Source organism: Phalacrocorax aristotelis, chromosome 5, assembly GCF_949628215.1.
Source record: "Phalacrocorax aristotelis chromosome 5, bGulAri2.1, whole genome shotgun sequence".
NCBI classification, from domain to species: domain Eukaryota; kingdom Metazoa; phylum Chordata; class Aves; order Suliformes; family Phalacrocoracidae; genus Phalacrocorax; species Phalacrocorax aristotelis.
Genome location: NC_134280.1, coordinates 10,930,260 through 10,956,793, shown reverse-complemented (window position 1 = coordinate 10,956,793; position 26,534 = coordinate 10,930,260). Strand labels below are relative to the sequence as shown.

General features: G+C 45.2%; 1 protein-coding gene across 1 annotated transcript; it reads right to left on the bottom strand.

Annotated features, from left to right (window-relative positions):
- Positions 1-13,444: 13,444 nt before the first annotated feature.
- On the bottom strand, positions 13,445-25,387 carry MARCO (macrophage receptor with collagenous structure). The gene is made up of 15 exons (XM_075092927.1): positions 25,173-25,387; positions 24,001-24,102; positions 23,387-23,617; positions 22,936-22,971; positions 21,650-21,694; positions 21,171-21,278; positions 19,758-19,865; positions 19,594-19,638; positions 18,930-19,028; positions 18,787-18,840; positions 17,694-17,738; positions 17,441-17,548; positions 16,110-16,159; positions 15,598-15,769; positions 13,445-15,233 (listed from the first exon to the last, which is right to left on the bottom strand). The coding sequence occupies exons 1-15, from the start codon at positions 25,285-25,287 to the stop codon at positions 15,103-15,105; spliced, it is 1,449 nt and encodes a 482-aa protein (XP_074949028.1). The 5' UTR covers positions 25,288-25,387; the 3' UTR covers positions 13,445-15,102.
- Between the last annotated feature and the right edge of the window lie 1,147 nt (positions 25,388-26,534).

Genomic DNA, 26,534 nt, shown 5'->3' with positions numbered 1-26,534 from the left:
GTAGCTCTGGATTTGAATGCAGACTCTTTGGAGGCAGTGACAAGGCTCATTAATGTCAGTGGTGCTGGATCAGGGTGTCCTGGGGCACCCTCCCACTGAGGGCAGAAGGACTTCTTGGGGCAGCAGCACTTGCAGTCCTCAGCGGAGGTTCAGGTCTTCTCTGCATTAGGCAATCAGGCCAGAAGCAGGCTCATGTTTGGCCAAAGTTTTGTCAAAATTTTCTTGGTAAGGGGAAAATTTAACTAAAAATAAATTTTAAAATCACCTACTTTAAACTTGCAGAAGGCAAAAAAGCTGGTCAGTATTAATCAATGGGTAGATGTTAATTAATGTCTTGTTTCTCAAGCCAAACAACATCAAGCTGGTAAACCACTTTTAACCTCACTTCCAGGTAAATTATGTTTAGTTGCCCTTTTATCTGCCACGATTTGTATACAAATGAGCAGCAGCTCCCGGTGGACTCCACTGAAAGGTTAACAGCCGCGCAAAGCATCCGGGATGAACGTTTGAGATCTTCTCAATACAGATGAGCGTTGCAGTAAAGAACACTTGGGTTTGATTAATTGGGACAAATTTTACTTTGATGGGAGTCCAGAAGGTACAGTGGCAAAAGCGGTTGTTAATCATGGTGCCTGCAGCTCAGTGTTGTGTACTCTGGTGTCGGAACTATTGTTATGACATCAAAATATGTCTCTGGGATGGATGATGCGTAATCCGTGTGAAGTTTACAGATACACAGAAGAAAGTGGGAGTGTAATGAGGGGCCAGACCCTCATTTACAATCTTTTCAGGCTGTGGATTGTCAAAATATCTTGGAATAATTTTGGCAGCTTTGTCACTTCCCCTCCCCTGATGCTTCGCTCTTATTTAATTATTAATGCGTGTGGCTCGGGGTTGTCTCAGTCTGCGGAAGAAAAGTCTCTGTTGAAAGTGATGGGAGTAGACTTGAAAATCTCAGCTGCATGGTCATCATGTAGGGCCTTTTGGAATAGTACCAGAGGATAAAACGTCATGAAAAGCCAGATCCAAAGTCCGTCGAAGTCAGTGAAGTATTTCCAACACTTCAGTTAGCTTCAGGCTAATCCCCAGCAGACCTGATGAGAAGATGAGAGCAGAGAGGGATGGAAGCAATCCCAGCCAGCCACCAGTTCTGTGGATCACACTCCTTGCCTAACATTACCCTACTAATTGCAGGTTTGGCTGGTTAATGAGGCTTCATGCTTTCCCCCCTACTCTGGGGGATTCACTGGTCCCTATATCTGCTTCAGCAGTGACACAGATCCCTTCCTGAGTGGCAGCCCCCAGACAAAGCCTACCCCATGCTGGAGACTTCTTCTGCCACAGTAATGCCTCTCAGGCTGCGATTTTTAATGACTTCTTGATGCTAGAAGGAGCAGCAATATATGGATTTACACCAGCTGAAGAGCATATCTTCCTTCAGTGCAGGAACAGGAAAAGCTTTTGCCAGCAGAAGATGTGTCTGCCTTCAAAAGTGCCAGCAAACTCTTATTAGTGCAGACAGGGTCTGGGGAGACGTTCCCTCCCTGGATGATGTTTTTGGCAGTTTTCTGAATATTTTTCCCTTCTGCGATGAACATGGCCTTGGAGATGTTTGGACCATCAGCATTTTAAACAGAAATCTCTCTCATTGGGATAGAGACACTTTGAAAATCTTCTCATCTGTGAAACATTTTTCCCTTTAATTTGGGAAGCAAAATTACTGAAGCAATTAAGTTCCCCACTTAGTTTTTCTAAGCGGTTTCTGCGCACTTTCCTTTTTGTCTTAGTCCCAGCAGAAGTGGTGCTGGATTCAAACAAACAAGGCAGAATGAGCTTATTAGATTTTGAGCAATTGATTGTTAGAAAAGCAGTTTATGTTTCCAAGGATAATAGAGATGCATCTGCGGAACTTAGCAGCAGTGGATACATGCATCTCACATGCAGTAATGGTGGCAATTGAGCAGTAATGGAGGAGGAGCAGACCCCAGGGGAGATTCCCCAAAATGGTAGATTTATGCCTTTTTTTTCTACTAGTGTGGCAAGGAAAAAAAAAACTTCAGGAGAACACTGAGAAATTTCCTGTTCTTCCCTTAATTTCAAAACAATATCCTCACTGTGTTTACATCTGTCCTCGGTAAAATATATTGCCAGTTTTCCAGGATTCCCTGCCAGTCTGTTACTAATCCCCCATCTCATGTTTTCCCAATGACAGATGGTCGCCATCGACAAAGTTTCTAGAAAGTAGCTGGGATGCTGAGAAGTCCTTAGCGGCAGCCTAGGTATAGGGACACTAGGATTAAATCGGTGTTAATGTGGCACAAACACCAGGCCAGGTGGGCTGAACTCCTCTTTTTGGTCACTTTTGCCTATGGTACATAAGCCTGCTTTTCTTGCTGTCAGGACCACCTCTAAATTGCTGTGGATTGACTTAAATTATACGCAAGCTTGGTGAAATGTTTAACACTCACTTTCCCTAAAAACTGAAATATTTTTGCTTATAGTTTTGGCAAGAAAACAGAGAAACTTGCATTTTGGCTCAGTCTCAAGGTTTGTTTTTGTCTTTTTTTAGCTTTCCATAGAACAAAAAGAGCCTCTCAGTGCTCCAGTTCTCATACCCCCAGTGCCAAGACTTTTTAGACTTGTTGTGAGCTTTCTTTTTTTTTCTCAAATTTGACTCGATTGTGGTATGATAATTTCTGAAATCCTGAGTCTAATTTCTGACCCTATACTCCCTGAAAATGTCCCTTTGGTTTCATATAGTGGACAATTTTGGTGTTCTGTTGGATGTTTTCTACATTTCTAGCCCTTACTATGGAGTGAGTTTGGATTTTCTCTTCCTCTGTCCATTTTAAAAGTCGGGTGTTCACCTTATCTTTGTACTTCTCCACTTCTCCATCAGGTACTGTTCGTATCACCTGCTAGGTAACTCCCTCAGCTGCCCTCAAAGTGACAGATGGGATGCTTCAACCCCAGTATTTACATACGTGACTTATCCCAATCTACCTGAAATGTTGCTGCCAGGACAAACACTCTCTTGCTGCATCAAATGCAGAAAGGAAAGGTTTTGAGCTCTGTTCAGCTATATACTTAATCTGTGCTTTTAATGGGGAAGAATTTGCATTCTTTGATTTACAGCCATTTTTGCCTTGAATGCTACGGATACCTTGCAATAACTTGAGTGGTCCTCTCTCAGACTGATAATTTGTCTTGATTTTAGTGAGAATTTACCCCTTCAAATTTACCCCTTAATTTACCCTTTAGCTGAAAGTGACTTGACAAGGGATTTTATATGTTCATCTCATTCACAAAAAATAACTGTGGGTGTAAACCATTTTGACTTCATCAGAGCTGAGTTTATTTCCATCAGCTGAGGACCTGCCTGAGCTATGCAAACCTGACATTGATCTCTTCCTTTCTCAACTGTGATTACAATATTTTCTGTCTTAAACAACCTTAAAGGCCTGCTCTCTTCTCCACACCTTCTTGTGTCAGCAAAGGCTAACTTAGCATTAGTGTTTTGTCATGCAAGACAGACAAGGTGCTTTTTTTAAATTCAGTAAGACTTTCGCTGATTAGCAGTATCAGTGTTTTCAAATACTGTCAGCTACCAAGATCTCATTTGAAAGAGATTGAATATTTGGAAACTAAAGGTCAGAAATATCAATAGAGCTCTAGCTATGGCTCTGAAAACAAAACTTAAGAGTTAAAGCCTTGGGAAACGTACATGAGTTTGCCTCCTTAAAGTGAAAATGATAGCTATCATCTGGTTTATAAATTCATATCATACGTACATCTTGGAACAGTTTACAGCTAAAGAGCAGAACATGTACAAATGAGTAGGAGTTTAAAAACCTAAAGATAGGGGAAAGAATCCACAAATACTTTGTTAGATGGGCTTAGCTGTGGTACTTGAAAAGTGAGCTGGGGAATAAGTCATTCTACTCTGCAGTAGGAGTTTCTCCTATCCAAATGTGCCTTTTTAAAGAATTTTGGATGAAACCTCCATGCAACTCTCTTCTATGCTTATGCTTTGACATTTTTCAGGCAGTTTTCTAACTTTGTGTCCCTGTATTGCTCTGTTCTGGGTCAGGACTTATTTCATTACTAGGTTTGCTGATACTAAGTGAAGGACTTAGATCATTTGATGTTGTGTGGCACAGAGCTGAAAGATGGCTTGAAACTGCATCCTTCGTAATGGGCTGAACAGATAAAGGGCAATAATCAGGGTTAAACTGCAAGAGTATCAAAGCAGGAGAAAGCTAGAACCTAGAGACGTTGATGAAGAGCTGTTCACGGCAGCTTTAGAATGTCTTTGCACCATGAGACTGAAAATCACTGTGCTTTCTAGTAATCAGTGCAGCTCAATTTAAAATGCCCTGTTTAAATAACCATTTTGGGAGAGACCCTACTGTTTTCTGCATTAGAAAGCTGGTGTGTGGGTCTGCTGCTGGGTTTGCGGTTGGGCCATGTGTGGTGGCCGGCAGCCTGAGAGGAAAGCAAGAGACCTGACCCCCAGGTTTGTGCACAGTAGGAACAGCAAGTCCCTCCTCAAAAGCCTGGGCAACCAGCAAAAACGTGTCCAGGGCTGTGAATCCTGACTCCTGAAGTGTCCCACGCCTCATTAGTTAATCCATCCACCTTGAAGCTTTCACAGTCCTGAGTTAAGTCCTCTGCTTTCGGTAGTACCACCCGCTTTCCAGATGATGACATTATTTCTTGCACCTTTTATTCACTCCTGTCTCACCCTGAATCTTCTGCCTCCTGACTTAAGGAGCAGCTGGTTGGGGAGTTCAGATCTGCTTTCAGATGGGGCTGTGTGGGGAGCAGGTGGAGAAATGGGTACTGGGTGGGCTGTTTTTGTGAGTCCTGCCCTGGGAAACCATGCCCACCAAAGGATTATGACTGGCTGGGAAAAGGAGGTAGCGGAGGGTTTATAAATGTCACCCAGACTCCAGAAAGTCCCTTGGCATTGTTCAACACTGGCTGCAGCTTCTGGGCTCTAAGCGGCTGGTAAAGCTGATGGGAGCTGTGCTGAGTGATGGACAGGAGGCACATGGCCCTGAGCAGTCTCTGTGTTTGCAAGGGGAGGTAAAGAACTGGAATGGGATTTCTTTTACGGGTGAAATAACTGCTGAGAGGAACTCAAAGGAGCAGAAAAGTCTGGCTCTGGGAGGCACTTGGCCTCTGACTCATTGCTGGGCTAAACTCCAGAAAGACCCTCTAAGGAAAGCTCCAAATTTTGTGAAGCAAATGTCAGGGAAGGAACCAGCCAGTTCAGTATAACCAGAATCACTAAATGAGTTCCTTGACGAAGACAAACCATGCTGGCATTACCTTCCTTCTACAGGTGCATGGGGGAAATGTGCACCTGATGTCAGATGAGACAGAGCTCAATCTCTCCCCCGCTCAGTTGGCTGCATGTGTTGCCAGCTTCAGAACTTATCCCATTTGTTCTGCAGAGAGGCTGCATAAGACGATGTTTCTTTAAAGGTTTCTTTTATTTTTTTCCCCTTTCTCTGGTGTTGAGGGAGGGGAGGGGCAGTGCACACCCCAGCTCCAGTTTGGAAGCCAAGGAAAGTTGTTCCAGGCTTTCGGACCATGCAGGAACATCCTCTTTGGGATCCTGGAAGGGGAAGTGGAGTCTGCAAAAGTGCTCTGAAGTCTGTGTCTGTAAGAACAGCAATCCTGGGTCCAGCAGAGATCCAGCCTGGATTAATAAGGCTGCAATCCTCATTTTATTATCTAGCTTGTGTGAAACACCTGCAGACCAGCACAGATAAGGTGTTCACAGGGCCTTCCTACAGTTATTTCTCTTTCTTCCACTTATCTCAGATTTCTAAGACTGGATGAAATTCAACATAGAGGAAACTCTATGTATCTTTTCATCCCAGCCAGAAGATGCCTCCTTTAGCAGAAAAACCACAAACATATGTCCATGAGGAACATGGGTATGAATTTGATGAACTTTTTTCTTAAAAAAATCAACCTTTATGCTGTTTTCCTGATACGTGCAGAGAGCTAGTTGGAAAGGCACATCCCAGTGGAATTTTCATCTGGACTTCCTGGGATAAAGAAAACATAGCCTACAGACTTGCTCAACCAGTCTAGTGAGCATGGAAGGACGCTAAAATCTACTTTACCCCTTACTTTTCTGGTGTCATCGATCTCTACACAAGGCAACTTTGTCAATCTCTCAAGGGATGTTTGTTCTAGAGCCTTTTGCACAACAGCTTGTCTGATTTGTCATGGATCTCATATAGCATAGAGTTTCTATCTTTTGATGTACCATGCAAAGGCTGTCTTTTGGTCTATATGCCAAGCTTTGTTGTAAAAGGAAAGGGCTCATCCTTCCTACTACTCATATTTATGAGCTTTTCTTGCTGTTTGACTGGCCAGGAGCAACTGCGTGCTGACATGCAAAAGGGAGATCACAGAAGTGCACACAATGGGGATTGCATATCCCAAAGTACTCTAAAATATTTGAAAGACTGGAGACCTGCAGCCCAGTTTCTCTCATTGCTGCCCCATGTGAGCCTCAGCAGCTCATTGCAGGAACCTTTCAGTCATTGCCAGTGTGTGTGTGTGGCCATTGTTAGTGTGAACCTACACCCAAACCCATACACAGGAATCGCATCACCATTGGAGATGTGTCCCCACTCCATAGAAACAGTTTTTGTAAGTGTGTTATAGAAGATACTGGAGAAAAAAAGTGGACTGGCACTTGTAAAATGTCTGAACCACTGACGTGCATGCAACATATTATTATAACAGCTTTTATGGGAGCTAAGCAACATTCGATAGAGCTGGGCAAAACAAAAATGAACAAAAAAGGGCTGAATTTGTAACAGGAGCAAATTTGTCTAGCTCCCCAGATATCAACAGAGCAATGTTGATTTATACCAGCTGCAGATGTGACCCAGGTCACAACTCTCTGCTTCATCTCCTGTGCTGGTTGATGCTTGGAGGCCTTTTACTGAATTCTCATCACCCAGGACCCTCTCACCAAGCATGGACTCACATATTTACCAAAGACTGTACATTTTATCCTCACATTTCCAGTGCACTGTGTCTGCCCCATGGGGTCACAGTACGTCGCACTGGAGCAGGTCACAGCAGACATGCTGGCCTGTAATTGGAAGTGGCACTGCGCATCCAGGAGCAACAAAAGGAAAATGTTGAAAAAATTACTTTTTTTCCACATTTCCTTGTCCAAGAGGTGGAAAGTCAGAGTGCCCCAGAGCACTGCAGTCACAGTAGCCCTTGGAAAAGAGGGTTGCTTCTCTCCCTTCTTCTGCCTTCTCCATTCCAGCTTGCACTGGGGGACTCAAAAAGGCTTCTAAAACAAATAAACCAGGAGTAGGGGACTTCCCCACTCTTAATCTTCCAGTTTTGGAGTATAAACGCAGGAGAAGCAAAGGGCGTTCTTCCTCCACCCATCTATCCCTTAACCACAGCCAGATCCGTTTATAGTGTTGTGCAGCTCTTCCAGGCTGATTGAAATAACTAGATTCTCAGAGACAGGGTATTTCCCTTCCCCCCAGCATTGCTGTAGGAGTCTGTCCATGCTTGTTACTGGAGAAATTTTATAGCCCTGCAAGTTGAGTCTACAGTCTTTATCCATGCCTGGAAAAAAAAACCCTTCTTCTTTTAGCCCTGGGATCTTCATCTCTCAGCCCTGGGTAATCGGGATTAGCTATTACTCATGCAAACAGTGCCACTTAAGTTTAGTTCGATCTCATTTCAACCCAGAAGAGTTTGAGGGCCTCAGAAGTGTGGTGAGAGCCTCCCACCCCCACAGAGCTTCTCGCATTGCTACTCTATAAAGTCAAGGATCTCCTTTAAAATCCAAGCAACTGCACAATCAGAGAAACAGCAGAGTCCCAGTGTTTGTGTGAGCCCCAGCTACCACGGCAAAAACCTTCCAGACATTCCTGTTCAGATGCTGAACAGGAGTAAAACCGTCAAGGTCACCTCCAGTTTGATCTTGGCGCGTGCTGTGCATTCCTCATTTCTCTTAACTCCATCAAAGGCATTAGCGTCCCTTTATAGGTGTGCAGGTTGCCTGGTACAGTAGCTCTTCCAAAAACCTGGTTGTGGGCTTATCTGTGCCAGGTGGAGTTAACTGTGTTAAGGAAAACTTATTTTCTTTCTTGAACCTTTTCTGAACAATTTTAAGGCAACAACTCTCGGTGGCTCAAGGACCACAGCTGGCCTGCCGTGTCCCAACACACGTTAAGAGTGGAGTTACTGGGAGAGAGCTAGCAGGATAACTAACGTGGCAAGAATGTGGTGGTTTTTGAAGAATGTGGTGCTTTCTCTGCTTTCAGAAAACTTTGAGATGAGGCACCATCCTAGAAAACAAGCTGTAGTTTCAGAATGATGCAGAAACTCCTGGGTGAGTTCTGCCCTGCCCCGCACAGAAAGTCAGACAAGATTATTGTAATGGTCCTGCTGGCCTTAACATCTGTGGGAGTTTGCTGCAGTTCCTTTGAAGAGCTAGTCAGCTTAGTAGGAGTTGACTTTTTTTTTCCTGTTGGCATGTTATCAGAAGAGATCAGGCTAATTGTGCATTTATCTGGAATTAGAATTATGAAGCTACTCTAATAAGGTAGTAATTCATATCTTGAGTGATTTATGGCCTGAGCCTGAAAGTCCACTGAATCCATTGCCTCCAGTGGGATTTGCTAAGGCATCAAGATACAAGGTCATTGCAGAGCTGCGCTCCATCATGCTGCAGATACCCTGATGGTACGGAACCAGCACATTCACAATGCCTTTTATTTGTTAGGATTTACCCAAAGCATCACAAAGTGGACCCAGAATAAATACAGTTTGTGTATTACTTTCTTATTCACATAGCATACTTATTTAACAACTACCAAAGTCCTCAGCTGCCTTCCCCCAGTGTGGCACCTCGATGACCTGGGAGGAGTTTCAGGCAGCAATTCTTCTTCACTCTGGAACTTGTACTGTTAAAATTCGTTTAGCTTCAACGAAGGAGAGTAACGAGCTTTTATAGCCCCTGTGAAGTAGTTTTAACCTAGGACTCAAAAGACAAAGACTGCTGTTGAATAGCAATGTTTATTTAGCACTTCAACATTTAAATCTTTCTCCATTTGGATGTGTCTTTCCTTTTGAACTGGAGGCACAAGTTCCTCTATTTGCCTGCAAAACTCTTTTTCATCTCACACTGAATCCCCAGAAAATCCTCAAATATTCTTGCAAATCTCAAAGATATTAAAGCATTAGCCCCCCCTTCCTCCCCATTTAGACCTTTGAAGGCTGGTGTGACTAGAATGATTTTGGAGTTATAGCTCAGAGTTTGAATAAAAAATTAAGGGAAGCATTTTGCAATACTGTAGCCAGTACAATAACTAATTACTTATAGATTTTGAGTCACATTTGAAAAAGACAAATACTGAAATAAATGGATAATCATTTGGAGCTACCACTAACAGTTTGTTTAAATACTTTGGGTTAAATTCAGCTCTGTGTCATGGCAGAGCAGCTGCCTGCATCAATGCCTGCTCCTTGTGCTGGTGCCAGAGAGAGCCAAACTGGCCCCTTTGCTGGGATCAGAAACACTTGTAGTTCAGGCTTGTGTGCTGCACTGAGTGGTTGGTTGAGCCTTTACTGGACCATGCCAGTGGGAAGAGAGTTAACCAGGCAAAGCATGGCGAGTTCTGACACCAAATGAAACAGCAAAGAAAAATCTGAGGGTTTTGAGGCCAGTTTTTGCCTTCCACCATGGCATTTAGCAGAAAAAGCTAATAAATGTGTTGGCAGATTTGTGGGGATGTGATCTCACGCTGCAAACAGAAGACTTCAGAAGAGAAGGGTGCAAATACAGTTAGTGACCCATATATTACATGATGAGCTTAATCTTTAGATATAGCCAGCATGCCTATTAAAATTTTTACCTGTCTGAAATATGAGCAGAGAATTCTTTCCTTTATTACAGCTGACATTCAATCCAATGAGTTTAATGTATTTTAAAGAACAACAGACAGAACAACTTCTTAGCTGTGAGCCAAATGGAACAGCCTGTTTTACATTGCAACTGGAATCATCAATAATTTTGCTAAGGTGAGATGCATTATGGATAAATTCAGCATAAACTTCAGGCTTTGGAAACCAGAAGACCTGGTGTTTAGTTAGTAAACAGCATCTCTGTGCCTGGGTGGTGCTTCGAATTGCACATGACTTCTGTTGAGCCTCTCATCAACCTCTGCTGGCAATCTGCAGCCTTCTCCCTGTGTCATTTTTCTGTGGTTTGACAGTAATGCCAATATTGAGACATGGCAATTATTAGATAAGTACTCTTTATTTGTTAACACACAATCTCAGCAGGACCCTCCGTGATCTAAAGCTTCGATGCTGGGAAACCTACACCTTGTGGTAGAGCTGAGCTTTCCAGATCCTGCTGTCTGTGGAAGAGGTGTTGGCTGGGGCCAAGTGTCTCCACACTAAGGAGCTGGGACACCAGCAACTTGGGTGCTGGTGCAGCAGGCTGGGACGGGTGGCATGCGTCTCCTCCCTTCCCAAGGGACACCAGGTGGGAAACTTCACTTCAGCTGCTTTCCTGTGGATTTTGGTAAATCCTTCCAGCCACAGCATGTATCCCACAGTCTCTAGCTGCTCCCCATTCCTTCACAGTTGACAGAAAGCCCAGTTTTCTTCCTAACAGGAGAGAAGTCCCAGCTTGGTGATAGGCAGACTCTATGAAATGTTCATCTTCTTAGAAAAGCAGGAAGAATGGTGTGAGATATGTTGGGAATTATGTTGTAGGGCTCTGCAGAAGGTCTGTGTCCTCAAGGGTCTTGCTAACTTGCCTCAGAAATACATGTGAGTCAGCGAGATGGGGAGACAAACTACCCCAACCCCCCCAATTCTTCCAATCCCAAATCTCTTCAGATCATGAGGAGGGTCAGGGACAGAGATCGGAGCATCTGGAAGTAACAGCATTCCTAAGGGAAAGTATTCCTTTTTAATTAATTGTATCCCTTTTATCCATGACAGTGTAATTGCATTTTGCTTAACTAAATCTTTTTAATTGGTGCTGGGAATGAATGATAAGCAAAGCTGTACGATTCCTTATTAGTTATTATAGATAGCTATTTTAGGGCAGTGTGGGACAGTTAGTTGAGAGACCTAAATGCTGGGGCTGAATAGCACTGAGCTGGCTATTTGGGGAGGGAGGTGGTATGGGCATGCAAGCCAGCCTCTACGTCTCAGGGCTACCCATTTTTGTAGATGCAAGAGGCTTCTTTGTTGCTCACCAACTATCCCGCAGTGACTTGTGGCACTCTTCCTGCCCCAATGGACCTTCCCTTGGACTGGAGAAGTGGACCTGTGGGGCATGAGTGCTCTCCAAACCTGCTGCTCCAGGGGCCTGGTGCTGGGGGTGAGCTGTGCAGCTGTTCCTCCTCTGTCCCTCCAAGGGGATACCTCTGACATGCTGGCAAAATCTGGGGTTTGCCTTAAAAAGAGTGTTTCTACCTATTAAGAGTGGAGAGAAAAACCTGTAAAACTGTCCTGACTGCCTGGCAGTGTCCCACAAACCATCAGGCACGAGACTGAATCACAAAGGTATTTTCCACGCGGAGCAGGTGGTGGCCCTTGAGCTCCCCTTAGTGTCGGGAAGGAGCATTTTTAATAGATACACGTCGTCCGTGGAGAGCACTGTGGTGTGTCCTGGTAGTTCAGCACTGCTGGGCTACTGGGGAGGTACCCGGGGCTCATCCGCAGGCCCCGTCGTGCCAATGAGCACCCCCGTTAGCTGTACGTCCAGCATTTGCCCTGGCTGGGAAACGTTTATTTGACACAAGAATTGACATGAAGGTAATTCAGGCCCAGCTGTCCCCATGCTAGTTTTATCCAGTGGTTCTGAAAAAAAAAACATCTGGGTGGTATTTTTATTTTATTTTTCTTTTTTTTTGCATTTTGGAATTAAATAAAGGCTTTTCTTACCTCTACCACAACACAACACAGCAGTGAGTATGGCAAAGTATATCAGGTGAGAAGCTGCAACAGATATCTGTTATTTGAATTAAAAGTGTGGAATTTAGTGTGAACTTCTGAATCTGCTAAAGCTGGACTTTGACATTTTATTTCTGGCACCTGGACTCCTGGCTCTAGCAGGAAGAGAGCCTGCAGCCTAACAGTCTAACAGCCTTCACAACTCCTTCAACTCAACTACCTCTTACAGGAACTGGGAAGAATTTCTTCCTGCTTTAACAACATTAGTGACTTCTTTCTGTTTTCGCCCTGGTTTGGACAGAAGAGGATCAGATGACAATTTTGCTGACACCACCTAGCATCCTTTGCTGTTTATACAGAGCTGGGGAGTGCTTCTCCAAGAGAAGCCGTTGGGACTGACACAGGGAGTGTGAATCACGGGCACCACGACTCGCTCCCCTCCAACGGATCCTGTTTCTTGCAGGTGGCACACCTTGCCTTGGGCTTGGTTCTCCTCTTGCAGCTCAGACATGCTCTGCTTTCATAGGCAGAAATGGCTGTGTTTCTAATTCTTGTGCAACCTCTGTGCCTGCAGTTCTCCCCCCAGTTGAGTGGGCTTCGCTCTCCAGACCAGGCACACAGAGTGGGTTTATGAAGGCAAAGTTTGTTTTCCTACCAAGCTCTGGTTTTGCCAGCATGGTAATATTAACACAGGTCCTGGTCCTGAGCCCCCTGTTTCCCTTCCTAGACCAGAATAAACTGTGCTGGTGTAAGACTTCTCTACTGGTTCCTGCATCCCCACTGAATGAAGGGGGCTGTGCCAATGCTACCAGGCAGCTGCATGTTTTGGCCTGTTCCCCTTTAGCAGTGGCATTCCCAGCCCCTGTAGCCATTGTCCCGGCTGTGTGCCTGCCTGAGCCACCTCAGGCGCCCTTCTCCTTCCTTCTTTAGTCCCTGCAATATAAATGCCATTTTGTGTACTCACCACTGAACTCTTCAGTGTTTGCATGGGCTCTCCCAAGCTGCTAGGAAATCCCTCTGACTCTGCATTTTGCAGACTACATCTGGACTGCAAGATGAAGAAGTGGCAGAAGGGTAGGTTAAGCATGTCACACTCTGGTTTCTGGCCACACTGTTGGACAGTAGCTTGGGTTCAACCTGTTCCTGCTGTACTTAGGAGCAGACAGGCTGGACTATGATGTCCTTTACCCTGGGCATGCAGATCTAACCCCTGGTGTCTTGACCTTAATCCTGGCACAACTGGATGCCTATTCTTCAAAAAGGAGATTTATGGGAATTTAAGTCCAGCCAAAGGGTCATCACTGAGGGCATGGTGACTTTCCCTTCAGTGGCAGTTTTGCCTGATGAAAAAAATCAAATGTCTCAACATTTAGCCTGAAAAATGGTGAGGAATGTACCCCGTTAGCAAGAAAAGTGAGAAAATGGGAGTGTAAGCACCACATGCTGATGTATCAAGACAAGAATATAGCTTGTAAATCCTTTATTTTCTAACAGTGGAAATTCTTTATGTACATGCTGCCACACAAAAAAGAGATGAAGAAAACCTGTGCAGGCTCAGCAATGTCTATTGGAGCACTGCGGAAAGCTGCGTTAGCCCAAGTGCCGGGTACTCAGCATGCTGTTAGTGCTGGTGGGGCTCCCTACCAGAACAGAAAGCTTTTGTCTCTTCTCGTGCAGATGAGCCACCAGCTTTGAATTAGATGTTGTTCGTTAGGTTTCACCTATGGTTTGTAGCAGGTGCTCCTTGCCTCCTCTAAACCAGAGCCAGGAAAGGTAAGCAGCTCTCTTCATTTTCCTGCTGTCAAAGGCATCAGAGTGGATACTGGAAAACACTTGGGATTTTCCAGACTTCTCTCCTGAGGCCTGAGACTCCTTTGGGTCAAAACGGAGAGCTTTGTTGCAGACTGCACTGTTGGACCCTGCACAGTGCTGCGTCTTCTCACTCACGTCAGCCCTGGATGCCCTATTGCCTGCTGCTCTTACCAGCACTGCTCAGTTTTTTCACTTATAGCTGGATTTCTAAGCACTAAAAACAAGTTTCAAAGCCATGTAGACAAATGCAATTATGACTTACATTAAGGCAGAGATGTGGAGTCTCTTACATGTATTTCTGACATTTTAAATAAAACGTCCACAAGCAGGTTGTTGCGATGTGCCCAGCTACATGTACACAGGCTGCTGTCACCTGCTGAATGCTCATTGCTGGTGGGAAAAGGGAAGACTTAGGTCTTAAGAAAGAGAAGCCTTTCAGCTGTTATCTTAGACATGTATAACACTTTGAGTTAAGGCAGAAGCCTTTGGTTAAGGGTCCATATTTTCACTCTGGAAGTTTAATTAGCTGATACTTCCCCGTTACTGCTTTTATTCATCATCCTTTTGCTTTACTGGAGAATCTGTTTTCTAAAGGTATAAAAACACTTAGCTTTATACACCGGATAAAGTAAGGGGTATTGATCCTGGGGACAGGCCAAGAAACACTGACAGAGAGGGCAGAGGACTTGGCTGAGGTCAAAAACAAGGTCTGTGCTAAACCTGGATACTGCAGCACCTAGATCCCAGGCACTTATTTTTGCACTTTAACCTGTGATCAGCATCGTTTCTGGAGAACATTTATATTTGAATGCCAGAGAGATCATCTGATGATTTCTGAGCATCTCTTGTCTTGGGTGTATGCACTTCACTGGGGGTTTTAGGCTCAGACTCACAACTGTGATGAAGATGGACTAGGCCAGCTAAGCTTCAGTAACTGCTCAATTCTGTACATTCATCCTGCCTTCTCTTACTGCACTAAGCTCAAGGGACCAGCTCTCCTCCCATGTCAACTTAGAGATCACACACATGTGAGGTACTGCAGATGAGCTGATGTCAGGTAGCTGGAGAAGCTGTGAACTGTCTCACATGCCTGGTCTGCAGCTGTTTCGTGACAGCTGGGACATTTCAAGTTACCTGTGGGTCTTGCAACCTTTATCGATTTATGGGAAATTCAACTTTCTCTGTCAATATTTTTATGACCTGGTAAAGACACTATAAGCACAGCCTGAAGAAATTGGGTGTGCGTTATGAACAAGAATGCCTTAGAAAGCAGAGGCAGGCAGCAGCTCCCAGGGCAGCCTCTGTGGCTCTTCAACTGCACTCCACCCCAGCGTCCTCGTTGTGGGAGCAGTTGTTCACACCCCAGTCGGGCTTCGCACAGTCATAAATTGATAGTTCCCTCCCATTGCAATTCACATCATCAAGCCAAATTGGTCCAGTACCTTTAGAGGATGAATTAAAAAAACAAACAAACAAACAAACAAAAAACCAGTTGGACAAAAGAAAGAGGAATATGCATTTTTCCTAAAGAGACCCCTGTGGATAGCAGAGGTGTGTTGAGTTGCAGGTTTGGCTTGTTGCAAATCAAGCCTTTGGGCACACTTCAAGCAGCACTTAACATGCAGCTCCCTCATCCCAAGGGGAACGAGCTGCCTCTTTGAGCAGATCCTCTTTGCTCTCCTGCTGCCCATGTAGAGGATCTTGCTGTGGTGCTTTCTGGGCGTGCATAACCTCCTGTGCTAGGTGGGTAACACACCCCCTGACTGAGGCCTGGTCTGGGGAGGTGGAAGGCTCTTGTAGACTCACCTGGTGGTGCTGTAAAGGTGGAGACCGCACGGTTGTATCCCAGCATTCGGCAGACCACAGAGGCGTCTTGTGTGCCCCAGCTGTCATCACATATTGTTCCCCAGGAGCCTTGGTGAAAGATTTCCACGCGGCCCCTGCTGCCCCCTCCTGCGATTCTTATAAGTTGTCCGAAGTTGCCTGACAGTTCAGAGGACAAGAAAATAACTCTACTAGTCATATGGGCATGAGGAAAAAAACACACTGAAAGATAGAAGCAGTGACTGGCCAAACAAGACAAATGTTTCCATCGCCATGGCTGTAGCCAGGATGGGACCAGAAGTTACTGGCAGTCCAAATCCAAACAATTCAGGGTCATTTCCTGGGTCTGGAGACACCAGGCTGTAGCTCAGCACACAGAACCCTCGATTCTGATAACTGTGCTGCAGGTTAACCACTGTGCACAAGGGGCACCTTGGTCCTGAACTCAAATAGCTTCAGTGCCAGAAAGCAAGTGAGAGAAGAAGAAATAAAAGTCCAGTACCTTCTCCCTTTTCACCTTTGCTCCCTTTCATTCCTGCATAACCTGTTCCAAATTTAAAAACAAGCAAATATTTAACAGCTGTTTTGGGGAAAATCCAGTTATTAACTTTTTGTGAATAATTGGGTGAGTCAGAGATATGAGGGCTCTGTCCGCTTGTGGAATGGACCCTCTGAAGTGACTAAAGGTATGTAAAAGAAACATGCAAGAAAAGTAGGATAACGTACAGCAAAGTCTTCCTAATGTGTGACCCAAGAAAAGGGCCACTTGCAAAATCCCATCCACTCACTCGTGGGAAATGTATCTTATTCCCACTACTCCCTGTAAAATGACATCTCTGATATCCTTTGGGCTCTCCAGAAAAAGGCATGGTATCTCCCAAAGTATTTGCAGGAAGACCTACATCATGGGGTTTGCTCTCTAGGTGCTGCCATGGGACAGCAGAAAGCCACTCCCAACAGTCCTCTGTACTTCTGTGCATTATCCTGGTCTTGAGAGCAGAGGTGCTTGAAAAAACAGAATGAGCTCTTCCTCCTCAAATGACCTCCTCAAATGACCTCAAATGACCTCCACAAAACACACATTGCCGTCCCTTTCTGCGGACCAGGAGCTGAGGCCCACCTGGAAGGCAGTCCCTAAGCTGGGGTCACCCCAGTTACCCTTTTCCCCTCCTCCAGAGGCAAAGCTCCAGAAGAGGAATGCACAGAAGAGTCTCAGATAGGCTCCAGTTTATTTTACTTCTGAAGACTCTTGTACTGTACAGTGAAAACAAATAAAAGAAAATAATCTGCAGCACTGTTCATTTCCTGTGACCTGCTGTAATTGCTGTTTTTGGTGTTTTTTTACTACACGTCTTAGGGTATTTGGAAGCATTCTGTGATTGGAAGGAAGGGGGCTAAGGATGGGGAGTAGCTGTAGTATTGGCCCTTTTGAACTATTTTTGTGTCCTACAATTAGTGAGGTGTAGTTAAATAGCCCTGGTGTTTCTGATTCTGTGTTCCTGGCTGCAACATTTACGTGGGATTTATCCCAGCAGTGTGGTATGCTGCAAGATGTCTCTGTACATGCCAAAGAAGAGCTGTTCCAGTTTTCTGTGAGTTCAGGAATTTGAGAAAATCTAATGCATCTGTTTACTTGCATGTCTTTTAGCACACCTCCCAAGGCGTAAGTGTGACACTCTGTACATTCATCTTCCAGGAAGATGGATCTGTCTCTTGAGTTCCTCCAAAGGAGCACTGTAAACGTGCCCCACAACAGCTTGTGCCAGTCTGTGATGTACAGTCCCAAACTCATCAGCTCCACAGACCCCGTGGTAAACAGCCTTACCAGGAAATCCACGTTCTCCCTTGGCTCCTTTTGCTCCCGCTACTCCTTTTAGACCCTGAGGGCCATAATCACCCTTGCTTCCTTTTTCGCCAGCTAGGCCTGGGTTTCCTGGGTGGAAAGCAAGAAATTAATTGCCTTTATCCCTTCCCAAGAAAAGCACAGGATCATTTTATATTGATGCAGAGAAGTGGAAAGTAGCATTTAAAGTGCTTTGCATTAACAGAATAAGTCATGCTGTCAAACAAGGGTTTACCTGTCAGACCCTTGTCTCCTTTTGTTCCCTTTTGCCCTGGAAGACCTAAGATCATCAAAACAAACAAAGATTTATAAGACAGATATTTCTACATTTATAAAAGCTTATGCAAGCTATTATTCATGGTGGACTTCAACTCATCTAGTTTAGCTGTCTACAGGCATCTATTTCTTAAGTGGGTGTCTTATTTCCCATTATACTCAGTGCAGACCTCGTCAATTAAGAAAATACAGGCCATGGAGAATCGCCGTCTTCTGAAGTAAATCAACTTCTGGTCATTTATATCATATCCTAAACTCCACTGATGGGATAGAATCCCTCCCTCCAGCTGGGTCTTTACTGACCATATAGAAAGCATAGACATGTAAATTTAGGTGCATCAGACATATGCAAGGACAAAATGTTGGGCCAGGTAACTCCCATCCTTATCATCCAGGTATCAATGAATGCAGAAGGGTGCAGCACTTGGACCTTTGTCACCTCCTAGTGGAGATGGGAGGTTGCATGCACTACATAAATCCAGGGTTAAAAGGGTTGATTCAAGAGAAATGCATTGGAATAGGCTTGTACTGCAGAATGTCACCTTATCATTTGATTGCCTGGGACAGAGAGGTGGCCTTCTTCAGATGGAATGTCAAAGAAAAGGCCTGGGTTATGCACTCTAAGTTGGCCTCTGAAGGTACCTCTTCCTGCAATGCTACAGAGGAGGCCAGGACAGATGCTTGCTAGAGAATACCCTTCCCCATCAAATTTACAGCCAGTAAAATTTGTCTTTAGCTCCAGGATAGGGAGGTGGTTGGTTTATCTTGCATTGCTGCTTTGTCTGTATGTTTTCTATTTATACAGAAATGAAGGCAACATCACCTCCTCATGCATGTTACAGATGGTTGAAACAACCCCTCCAATGAATAGCTACCCCCTGCCCCCCCGGCACTCTGGCAGAGGCCCAGGGCCAGGCCCACCATTGCATCTGGCGATACGCTGGGTCTCCAAGAACAGGACTCAACAAGTCTCCTCCTTGCTGTTGCAGATCCCCTTCCAATGTCTGCATGATACATGTTGTTGACCCCAAACCTGTTTTATTCTCCTTTACCTGGTAATCCTTTGTCTCCCTTTTCACCTCTAAGTCCTGCAATGCCTGGTATTCCTAAAATTAAAAACAAATCAGTAAGGGCAAAGCCATCACACAAAAGTGAGGCAAGAGTCAGTGAGTTACAGGTTTGAGTAGCGTTGTACCTGGACTACCAGTGGGCCCAAGGTCCCCCTTCTCTCCTTTCTGACCAGGTCTTCCTTCAAGGCCAGGAGTTCCCACAGGTCCTCGCTGTCCGGCTATGCCTTGAGGTTGAGCAAAAGCAGCACATGTGAAATGCAACATAACATATGAAGGAGAAAAAAGAAAGATAGATCAATCACCAGCACCTGCACTGTGCAGATGGAGCTGACCATACGAAGGCAAAACAAACACTGGGTCTCTCCATATTGTAATCCTCTTGTAGCAATGCTAATCTTGGTGCTGCAGTGAATGAAGGTCTGGAGTGAAAGGTTGTATGGACCTAGGTCCTTGCAGACCATCAGCCTTGAAAGGCACAAATGTTTTCCTAAAGGCAGCCAATTTCTGTCCTTGTGTGCACACGCATGTCAGGAAGGAGGACATGACCCTCCATGGTACAGGACCCTTCTTTCCTTCTCATCCTCCTGCATGTTGAATGGGGTCCAGATGAGATAGATGAGGGTGTGGGATGGGTTTGAGCAATGTTGGTATGGTTTCTTCATCTAATCATCATCTTCTCTTACCCATGCTGGGATCTAGCCTGGCTGCAGTTTTCCTTGTCATGATGCACCACCTATAAGTGACCAGTCTCATCTCTCTAGAAGAAACTGCACCTTCTGTACTGCTTACCTGCCTCTCCTTTCTGCCCAGGACGTCCAGGCTCCCCCGTGCTCCCTGTAACAACATCCTAGCATCAGTGCTAACAAAGTTTACCCAAACGCTTCAGCTAAGACAGCTTTCCACCATGGCATGCATGTGCTGGAGGTGGGTTGCGCTATGTCCTCTGCACTTACCATTGAAACCCGGCAGTCCTGGGACTCCCTGCTGTCCCTGAGGACCTATGGGTCCACGGGACCCAGGGTCTCCCTTCTTGCCCATTTCGCCTTTCTGTCCTTGAGGACCTATCAAACAGCACAACACATGTATAAACTCAAAAGAACATATTCATTGTCTCTGCAGCCAGTGGAGCACCTCTGTCTAGCTGCGACAGTAGCAGTGTTTGGCCTCAAATCTGCATTTACCATTCAGTGGCATTCCCATAAAGCTGTAGGAGGACAGGGCTGGATGGCACCTCAGGGGTCTGTCTGAGCCACCTCCGGCTCTTCCAGACTGTCTGGCCATTTATTTGTCTGACCTGATGTTAAAGACTTGCAGTGGTGCCATGACACCTCCACAGTCTATTCCCCAAACTATCCCTACCACTTGCTTTCTTCTCTAGTTAAATATCCCTTACTGCAGTCTGAACCCTTCCTTTCTCCTAGCCACAGTGGAGATGGAGGACAGTGTATTCCAATCCTCTGCTTCCAGGGAACTGCCACTTCTCTCCTTATCCTCCTCTTTTCTGAACAGGTGATCAGCATGCTCCAAAAAAGCTGAATTACTTGCAAGTGCCTTATTTAAAGATTAACATCTCCTTCATCTTTCTGCTCCAGAACGATCCCAAAGTCCTCACGTTTTGGTATTCCTCCTACTTTCACTTTTCTGGAGCAACTTGTGTTAATGAGCGTACTGGAGTATATGGGATCTGATGGAAGATCTGAGGATCAACCTGTCCAACTGTCCTCCCTGGTCTGCACCAAACACATCTTCTGCCATCCTGCTTTCAGCATTTCCTGTCTGGGTGTAGCCCATGTGAGACCACTGAATAACAGCTATCAGGAGGTGCCCACTCATGCATTTACATGGGTGAAACATGGTGCATAAGTCTGCTACTCAAGGTGTATAAAAGTCAGGCTTATATAAGATATAAAGTTCTCAGAAATAGGTTTTACTAAAGTGAGGACTAACACCCACATGCTTGTGCATATAAATTATATTGTATTATTTTATACCATTAAATCCTGCTGCAAACATTATGCTTTTGATCTGGGATAGGCTGATAATTGAATACCCGTGGCTTTCGTTAGATAAAGTTTGTTCTATAAAGAGACTTCCATGGTGCAGAGTCAATATTTTGCCCCTTCCCTTTCCCCATCCCTCCTTTGGGAGCTTTGAAGGAGCATGACATGAAATGATATCCCTTCAGATCAGGTTGAATGTCCTGTTCACCCAGCTCCCTCATTGATTGGTAAGCCACTCTCAGGGCTTCCTGGATTTTTGGAAATATTAGACCTATGAAGACTTCTTCTGGTGTTTTAAGTAGGATGAGTTTAAACAGGAATACATGGGGGAATCTTAAAAATGTTGAGATAATGAAGAAGTCTTACCTGCAAGCCCCATCTCTCCTTTTTCTCCTCTTGTTCCTGGTTCACCACTTGGGCCAGCAGGACCAGGATCTCCTTTGCTCCCCTTCACACCCTGTAGTCCACGAAAGCCTGCAAGGACAACACCACCTTTCTGTTGCTTCATTGGGAGTTGTGACCAGAGAACACCAGCAGCAGGCCTTGTGGCTCAGCCGTGGGCATGAGCCAAACTCTGCTCTCTGTGTTCTTGAGAGTGGTGCTGATGGCAGTGAGGAACTGGCCCACCGTGGTGAACAGTGCACGTTGACTTTTAAAATGAGATTTTTTTTCCAGCAAAGTTTTGCCTTTGTTCGCATTAGTTTTACATAGGCTTATTTCCTTCAACTCTAATGATATTCCTACTGACTTACACCTTGACTGAGGACAAGATTGCCCATAAAATCATCCATAAAGCCACTTTATGTTCACCCACAGAAGTAATTCAGGTGTCAGAAAAGCCTTACCTTGGATTCCTTGGTCTCCCTTTGTCCCTGGTGGTCCCTGAAGCCCTGAGATGTAACATATGTATATCAGCTGACACTCATCATCTATTCACAGTAATGGCTAGGAAGAAGAGACTAATTTTTTAATCATCCTTTGTGCATGCACCTTCAGTCACCACCGAGGCCAATCTTCAGCTGGAAGGAACCAGTACAACTGCTTGAATAAAGTCTGTGGAGCTCAGCTGAGTGCATGGCTGGGCAGGGGCCAGCTGTTCTCCAGCCAAGCCCAGCTCGTGGGACCTTTGGGGAGATCTTTCCTGAAAATACACTGAACTATTGGGCTCTGATGTATAATAACAGTGCTTGGCGGGAGGTGCTGTTTCAGTATTATAATGCAGCCAGGAAGATACGAAAACATGATTTTTAAAAAATATATTAGTTTTTTTTTCTTCAGAAGGACTCATGAGCGTAGCCAAGAACTAGGGATGGATGAGATATAGACCTGACCTAACAAGGACTGCATCTTAGATCACCATCATAAGATCACAGAAACTCTGGTTTCTCTGGACATTGCCTAGTCCAACCTCTGCGGAAAGTGGAGCCAATATTAGATCAGGACTTCCTGTATCCTCAGAGTCTGGAGATATTTATCTCCTGCAGCGGGTGAAGTTCTACCCAAAACCCCCAGGTACCCAGGGCAGCAAGGCTCTGAAGTGGAGCACTTGCACCCAGTTGCTCCTGAGTCTGTGCAGTCATTTCCCCAAAGACAGGGTGGGCAAGGTCCCAAATCTGTCATATTTGTTACATGCTCTATTCAGCTGGGGCACTATAAAGCAGGGACAGGGGAGGTCTCCTTGAGTTGTCCTGGAGTGAGTTGGGCAGCAGAACTTGCTATGTCTGGGGCAGAAAGCCCAGCTATCCACTGGTCATAGGATGCACATAAGCCCTTTCACTGGTCTTCTCATCTCACGTGGAGATTTGGGACAGTTATTGCAGATAATGACCAGGTATAGTTCTTCCATCGCCCCTGAGCTTTTCTGGTGGGGTAGCAGTGAGGAGGCAGAGCCAAAATTCTCCTCCGTGGTGGTCACTGACCTCTGCGTGAGCACTTGGGCAAGGTGAGGCTCCTGGGGGATCAGTCAAAAGGTGAAGCAGCTCTCCTCATGGCCAGGGCACTGGGTGTTTGCACATGGGGTAGGGTCTGGGTCTAGAGACTGAAATCCCAAATCCTCACTTCAAGTCTCTTAGGGGGAAAAAGGGAAAGAGGAAAAGAGGAAAAGTTGCTTACGGTTCGTTTACAAACATACCTGGTGGACCAGGATCTCCTTTGCGCCCAGGAGGCCCTGAAATAAATATATAATAGATATTTTTCAGTGGTCAGCACTCAGTGGAGAACATAGCAGTATAAGGTTGATAGGTCTCGGCTGAAGACACCACCCTTTTGGAGGGCACCCAGAGCCCAAGTCTACAAGTTACGAGAGGGAGGAGCAGCCCAGAGCCACATGTGCAGCTGCAGTGGGATTTGGGGGCATTGTGCGGGGCTGTGCTCCAGCTTCTCCAGGTGTGTCCAGCTCCCCGGCCAGGGCATCTGGAGCCAGTGTTCAACCCTGGGCAGTGGAGCATCACTAACCGACAGGAAGACCAAATCTTGCCCTAGTTATTTGTTCATCTGAACTAGGTTTTTGGCCCAGCTTTGCCACTGGTACAGAGGAACCAGCTTTCCCCATTGACAGCCAGCATGGAGAAGTGGACCCATACCTGCAACCAGGGTGATGTTGTTCATCATCATCATCAGGTTTGCATTGCTGCTTTTAATTATGGTGATTTCTTCTTCTAAACTTTTCCTCCAGTTTTCTTCATGTCCCATGTGCTTCTCTACAGAGTTTCTCTCCAAAAGCAGTTTGCTGGCAAAGTAGCTTTCCAGAATCTCTTCCGTATACGAGGTATTTTGTTCTTGAAATTTCAATATGTCTCTCTGCATCTTAAACACTGAGGAAACAAAAGGCCCAGGCAGTGAATATTCCCTGCCCAATCCAGCTGGGAAAAGCCTGTTCGGCAGAGCAGCCTCTCAGCACCCATGTAAGATACCAGGGGTTAAACACCACTGTTTGACCGAGGGAGGTCGTTTTCACATGCCAGTCCTTGCTGCAGCCAGGAGTGCAGCCAGGAGTGCTTTTGCAAATGCAAAGCACATATACGGGTGGGGGAATGGTTTCCTGCAGTGGCTGCTTTGGCCTGCAGTGTGTGGAGAAGCTTCTGTGCTCCCCTGGAGGTTTCCTATCTGCATGCTCACCCCTGCTCACCTGTGCCCCCGAGAGCATCCAGCAAAGCTGTCTTCTGATGTCAAGCCAGCAGTAAGGTTGCAGCATTACCTTTGTATGCCAGCAGCCCCTGGCCAACCGTCAGCAGCAGCAGGTAGATGCTGAGGACCGTCCGAGCACAGCATGGGGATGGCTTTCTTTGGCTTCGAGGCTCTAAAAATCAACAGAAGTAGGGTAGACATCCTCTCACATCTCTCCTGCTACAAACTCTGCTCATTTCCAGCCATTTCGGGCTTGGCCACAATAAATTAACAGTTCTTCCCAGTCATGGGGAGCAGCAAGGTCTCTCCATGACACTGCCAGGTCCTGCAGGCAAGACAGGCCGCCTTCCTCTCTCCCGGGCTTTGCACTACAACTCACTTGGCCATTTTTTCCTCAGCTATCTTAAACAGCTCACTTCTATCAAGCTTAATCCAGCCTGTAACAGGATTAATGTGGTTGTTCTCCCCTTTCTGCATCAATAAAATTCCTGTTTCCATCACTTCTAGCTGCCCCAGGCTGCCATTCATAGAGGGTTGCTCAAAGTACATGCCCCCTCCATCCACAGCACTGCAGACATGCGATTCCAACAGTGATGAATGTATGCATCAAAAACAAAGAAGAAAAATCAATAATAAATTGAACTGCAGAACAAATGAAAACGAGTTGTAATATTTGAAACAAATCGTCACCAGCAAGCGTAAAAGAAATAAACTGCTTTGTCAAATTTTGGCCTTTAGGGAGAAAGAAGTATTTCAGAAGCATTAATAACTACTTCAGACATTCAGCAAGTTACCCTTAATTGATTTTTTTTCAAAGTAGTGTAATCAGGAGTTTAAAGTTTTTTTTAAAGTTTTAAAAGGGTGCAATGATTTAATTAGTTTTACAATAGAATGGTTAAGTCAGCAATGAAGTATTTATATTCAGCTAAAAATAAACTTTTTTTTTATTGGGTCTATTGATTTTGGTATACTAACTATTAAGACATGAAAGTTTTACTCAGTGAAATTAAGCATTTTCTAAAAGAGGAAAAAACTAATTTTTTCTGATCCTCAGCATCAACTTTTAGCTAGAAAGAACATTTTCACATACTTCTCTTTTTAAATGGAAGTTAATTTACTAGCAGAATCACTGTAAAAAGCATTTAATATGCAGTGTAAATGCAGTATTTAATTTTTATATTCTGCTTTCTTCATAGACCAGATAAAATGTATATCAATCTGTTTAATAAAAAGAAACCTTACCACTTATCTGAAAGGTTGTGGTAGAAGCTGAGGCAAACCCAATCTTGTCTGAAACACTGAAAGTGTTCATATCACTCAAATTTCCATCTTCCCCGTAACTGTCTTTAATTTTCATGACAAATTTCTTGTGGCTAACCTAAAGCCTTGTCAGATTATGGACAATAAAGAACTGGAGGGACTGCCTATCTGCCTCCTGATTTGATATGCTTTCTGATATGCTTTTCCTATTTGCTCAGTTTTTATAGACTTGTGAGAACTCTGATGTGGTAATTTGAACAGTTCCTCAAAAAATCCCACAGCTAAGACGTTCAGCTGCTCTTGTGTGCTCACTTGGGGACACCGTGTCCACAGAGCCTTGGGCAGAATCCTGCAAGAGGTTCAACCCTGAGTTATTCAACATCTCTGCACTTTAGTGGGGTTGGGTGTGAGGTGGCCATTTTGCTCCTAACACAGGTAAACCTCCTCATGTAGCCAAGACGACCCCAGGTTCAACGTTAGCTTGGAGATCCACGCCCTGGGAGGGAAGATGAAGCACTTCGTGGTAGTGATTAACACATTACCTTGCACCAAGGTGACAACTTACTGATGGTGCATGACTGAAGTGCAAGGAGGGAAAGAATAAGGACGAGTTGTAAAGACAAGTGAATGACGGTGGGATGGGGGATGCTGAAGCCCAAATGGGTTTGGGATGTAATGGACAAGAGACACTTGCAGCCTCCTTGCCAAGGCTCTCTCCACCCCCTGCTTCCTCCCTGATCCATTTTCCACACCCATGGACACAATTCTTACCACCTCACCAATTCTTTGCTCATGTCCTGTAAAACTCAACACTGCAGACCTCACAGTAGCATTTGACTTTTTGGTATCTCCATTTGTGCCAGGGCTGATTTTGATTTCACAAAGCGAAGTGACTCACCCAAGCCTGCAGGCAAGAGCTGTCGGTAGGCGCCGGGCAGAGCCCTCCACACCCACGCTGCTGCCACCATGTGCTGCCCTCTCTGAGGCACAGAGCTGTCCCCATCACACACTCTCTTCCCGGGCTGCAGGTCTGTGCTCATCCATGGGACTGCTGCGCCCTCACCACTTTGCATGGCCATGGAAGAAAGTGTGGTGTACACTTCAGGTAGACACGAGCTGGAAATCCACACCCTGACAGCCCAGCACAGAATGAAGCCTTCTGTTCTGCACCTGACATACAGACCTCTTAAAGGCTTAAAACAAAAACATGTGGGGATTTTTAAATCCACTTCTGCATTCTCCTTTCAAACATGCTTGTGCAGCTGTGACCTGCTTTGGCACCAGCAGGGAGGAAGATGAGTCCTCCATTATCATATATCCTGCTACACACAGCATAGGAATTGG